General features: G+C 61.6%; 1 protein-coding gene across 6 annotated transcripts in view; it reads left to right on the top strand.

The window, feature by feature from the left end:
• Positions 1-4332, top strand: part of KIF1A (kinesin family member 1A) — a 74525-nt gene that overhangs the window by 22523 nt on the left and 47670 nt on the right. For all 6 annotated transcript variants that reach the window (XM_015561939.1, XM_015561934.1, XM_015561936.1 and 3 more), the window contains exons 4-8: positions 163-342; positions 914-979; positions 1503-1681; positions 2618-2729; positions 4118-4195. In XM_015561939.1, coding sequence (XP_015417425.1) covers positions 163-342; positions 914-979; positions 1503-1681; positions 2618-2729; positions 4118-4195 — 615 coding nt within the window. The remainder of the gene's footprint in view (positions 1-162; positions 343-913; positions 980-1502; positions 1682-2617; positions 2730-4117; positions 4196-4332) is intronic.

The raw sequence follows: 4332 nt of genomic DNA, 5'->3' as shown, positions 1-4332 counted from the left end.
GGGGTCGTCTTATACGCCCAGTCGTCTTATACGCCGGCAAATACGGTACATTTCTTCCTGACCTGGAGGTTCCCGGGACATGATGTGGGCCCTCGGGGAACGTAGTGGGCTGAGCCCTCAGCGCCCCTGACTCCTGCAGCTGCGGCCCCTCTTGTCCTGCAGCCCGAGGACATCAACTATGCGTCGCAGAAGCAGGTGTACCAGGACATCGGCGAGGAGATGCTGCAGCACGCCTTTGAGGGCTACAACGTCTGCATCTTCGCCTACGGCCAGACGGGGGCCGGCAAGTCCTACACCATGATGGGCAAGCAGGAGAAGGACCAACAGGGCATCATCCCGCAGGCATGTGGGGCAGGGAGGGCACAGGTGATGGGTGGCAGGACCCAGTGATGGCAGGGACACACAGAGCAGCAGGGGCAGCTGGGAGACCCGCTGGTGGAAGTGACCCTCCCCTAGGGGCTGTGAGGACTGGTGGTCTGGGCAGGGAGAAGTGCCCAGGTTAACTGAAGGCTGAAATGCAGATGCCTCAGATACTGCTGTGACCCACCCCGGCCCAGCCCTCGGGTGGGCTTCTGGGTCTGAGCTGCTCAGTGCTTGGCCTGGTCAGGGCAGCAGAGAACACTGGGTGGTCTATAACATGGCAGACCTCCTACACCATGGAGACAAGGACAGCTGGAGGAGCAGGACAGTGTGAGCAGATGATATGTGAGAAAAGGTCAGATGTCAATGAGGGGACCACTGAGTTAAGCAGAAGACAGCAGCTCATTTGCCTGCAGGCCTTCTCAGTGCCTTCAAGATGAACTGTGAGGGTGTGAGAGGGGCCAGGAGAACAACGGCTAGCCTGGGCGCAGGCAACCCATAGCACCCTGAGGGCAGGGCCTTCATCATCTGACTGTGTCTTGGGTCTCTACAGCTTTGCGAGGACCTGTTCTCCCGCATCAATGACACGACCAATGACAACATGTCCTACTCGGTGGAGGTAGGGGTCCCCGCCCAGCATCTGGTCCTCCAGACATGACGGGGGTTCTAGGAATGGATAGCGATGCTTTTCTGGTGTGTAGTGAGACCCCATCACTGGTTTGTGCCCTTCACTTGTCACTCGCTTGCACATGTGGCAACCATGCCACCACACCCACTCATGGCACAGATGTGCAGGGCGCAGGGCGCAGGGGAGCGAGGGGCAGTCCTCTGCTCTGCTGGTGTGCAGTGAGCCGCTGACACCCCCGATGCACACACTCACACAGGAGCTTGGATTCCTTTGCACACCTCCCCCTACCCAGTGGGCGGTACCCACACTCCCTACCCCAAGAGTCTCTAACGGTGGCCCTTGCACTCCCTCCTCAGGGGTCTTGGGTAGTGACCCCCACATCTCCTAATACCCCCTCCTCAGAAGTCCCTGACAACAGCCCCACCTCCCATCTCGAGTATTTCTGATAACTGTCCCCACACCTATCTTTGGGGTTTCTGATGGTGGCCCCCACACAAGTGTCTCTGCCCTGCAGGTCAGCTACATGGAGATCTACTGTGAGCGTGTCCGCGACCTCCTGAACCCCAAGAACAAGGGCAACCTGCGTGTGAGGGAGCACCCGCTGCTGGGGCCGTACGTGGAGGACCTCTCCAAGCTGGCCGTCACCTCCTACAATGATATCCAGGACCTCATGGACTCAGGGAACAAGGCCAGGTGTGTGGGTGACTCACCCACCCTCTCTGCCCTCTAACCCCCACTGTGCCCGCAGCGTCCAGTCTGTGAGGAAGGCTGGTTCCTGGGGCACCTGTCGTCTTCCCTGAGGAGGTATGGGCCTTGGGGGCCTGTAGCTCCCTGCACAGGGGGACACTGTTACCTACAGGTGGGCTGCCCACCCCCAGGAGGAGGTGCCAGCGCCATCTGTGGCTGCTGCCCCTGGTGGTCATCCCTACAGGCAGCTGGTCTGCTGGGCCCAGTGACCAGGAGCCTGAGGTCTGGCCCACCTGCTCTGAGGGTAAATGGGGCCAGTGGATAGGGCTCTGGGCAGGAGCTCATGGGGAAGTGTCAGCTGTAGGCACTGCCGGCCATAAGTAGCCCATCTTCCTGGGTTTCACTGCCTGGTTGTCATGACAACAGTCCCCCTCTTTATCACCCAGGGACTCCTGGAGGGTTAGGGTTCCCTTTGTGGGTCACCGCCACCCCTCATTTGTGGTCCTGTGGGGGCGCTGTTCTGATGAGGCCCCTCGTGCTGTGGGCTGTCAGACAGGGACCCTATCGGGGGACACTTCCCTGAGGTCTCTGCCTGTCGGTGGCTTTGGGGCTTCCTACATCACAGCCGTGAGGGCTCCTGCCCAGCTTATAGAGCGAGCAATACCTGGCTTTGCTGAGTGCCTGGAAGTAGAGATATACCCCCAGTCACTGCACCCCTGGTGCCAGGCTGGAGCTGGGGGGTGAGGGTCCCATGATGGACATGGTAGACAGGGGTGTGTGGGCCCTGTTGCTCTGACAAGAGGCATGGGCACCAGCGGGGCAGCCCTGAGAACCCAGGGGAGCTGACACCCCCTGACCTGGCCCAGGAGACTGGCACCACCGGTGACCCGAATGCCCAACCACAGGAGGGCGGGTAACCACAAGTGGCTTCTGTTCCCTCAGGACTGTGGCCGCCACGAACATGAATGAGACCAGCAGCCGCTCCCACGCCGTCTTCAACATCATCTTCACTCAGAAGCGCCACGATGCGGAGACTGACATCACCACAGAGAAAGTGAGCATGGCCTTGGTGCTGGTGACATGAGGCAGGGAGGCATGGGCAGCGATCTCACACTGGGTACCAGGCACTTCCACCCCTTGGTGAGAGGTTGGCCAGACCTGGAGGCCGCCTCATCTGGGCGTTTGATGCCACCTGGGTGTGGAAGGGACTTGGGGTGGAGGGGCCATGGACTCTCCTACCAGATGGTTTTGGTGGAGACTGGGGGCTGAGATGTCCCCAGAGCTGCACCCCAGCACAGCCCCACAGGCCCAGGATGCCTGGGCGACTCGCGGAGGCAGCAGTGGAGGCCAGGAGGTCTCAGCTTGAGTGAGTGCCTGCCACAGAGGTGACCGTGGGCACTGGCATCTTCGAGCACAAAGGAGAGGCTGTGCTGAGCAGGCACCACCCTGCCCCACTGCCCACAGCCCCAGATGCCTTTCCCACGTGCCTTGGCATGCTCCGTGGACCCGGGCGGGGAGGGGGGGGTCCTCTTCTGAGACCTCTATCCCGACACGCATCTGTGGGCTCCGGAAAGGGGCAGCAGGGCCGGTGCCAAGCCTGTTCACGTCCACCAGTAGCTGTGCCCTACAGCACCGGGTTCCCTCTGACTGTGCCTCTCCCCCACCCCCACGTCCAGGCCTTCTCCCATGGCACCTCAGCCACCTCCTGGAGGGCCAGCTCTCTCAGGCAGCACCCCTGGATCCACAGAGGGTCAGGGAAGATAGTGCCACTTAGACCTGGTGGTGCTGGGGTCACCTTGGCCAGGCACTACCCTCCTGGAGGCTCATGACAGCCCAATGGGGCCTGGAGGGCAGGGACGGGTCAGCGTGATTTCAGGGTACCGAGAGGGTCCCACTGACGTCTAGGCCTGTTGACATCTGGGCGAGTTGCCCTCAGCAGCCATGTTCAAGAGTGCCTTGGCCTCCTCTGAATGCAGGTGCCACCTGCCCTGGGCCAGGGAAGTGTACTGGGGCCCCCTGCCCCGGCACGAGGCATTCAAGCAGTGGCTGGGGCACTGGAACCGGGTTTAAACCCCAGCACAGGCAAAGTTCCTGTCTGTGGAAATGGGTGCTAGTGAGGGACCCACCTCATGGGTGCTGGGGGGAGTCTACGCACAAACATGTGAAGAGCATCGAGTGTGCAGAAAACAGTGTGGCCGCAACCCTGGTGCTCAGGGGTGGGGGGCCCGCAGCCTGTGAGGTGAGGTGGCCTCAAACCTCAGGTGTGTCAGAAGAGCTGCGAACAGAGGTGCAGAGGGAACGCAGGGCCACAGACTTTTAGACCCCCAGGGTGGGGCTTGGCCGTGGCTCCGCGGGTGGGCCCTTTGGGTGGTGCCCAGAGAGGAAGGGTGCCCCATAGCAGCCTCATGGCATCTTCTGCAGTTGACACATTTGCCTTTTCAGGTGAGCAAAATCAGCCTGGTGGACTTGGCTGGGAGCGAGCGGGCTGACTCCACAGGAGCGAAGGGCACGCGGCTCAAGGTAGGGGCCCAGCCGCCATGCCCACGGGGAGCAGCGGGTCCCCTGCTGCCCTACTCAAAGGCGGGGTCAAGCCTCCAATCCTGGCTTGGTCCAGGGTCGGCCAGGCAGGAGGGCTCAGCCCTTCTTGGGGTTGGATG

The sequence above is a fragment of the Myotis davidii genome, unplaced genomic scaffold (assembly GCF_000327345.1).
Source record: "Myotis davidii unplaced genomic scaffold, ASM32734v1 scaffold370, whole genome shotgun sequence".
NCBI classification, from domain to species: Eukaryota; Metazoa; Chordata; class Mammalia; order Chiroptera; family Vespertilionidae; genus Myotis; species Myotis davidii.
Note: the sequence above shows the minus strand (reverse complement) of the source record. Positions and strands in the feature narration are given on the sequence as shown.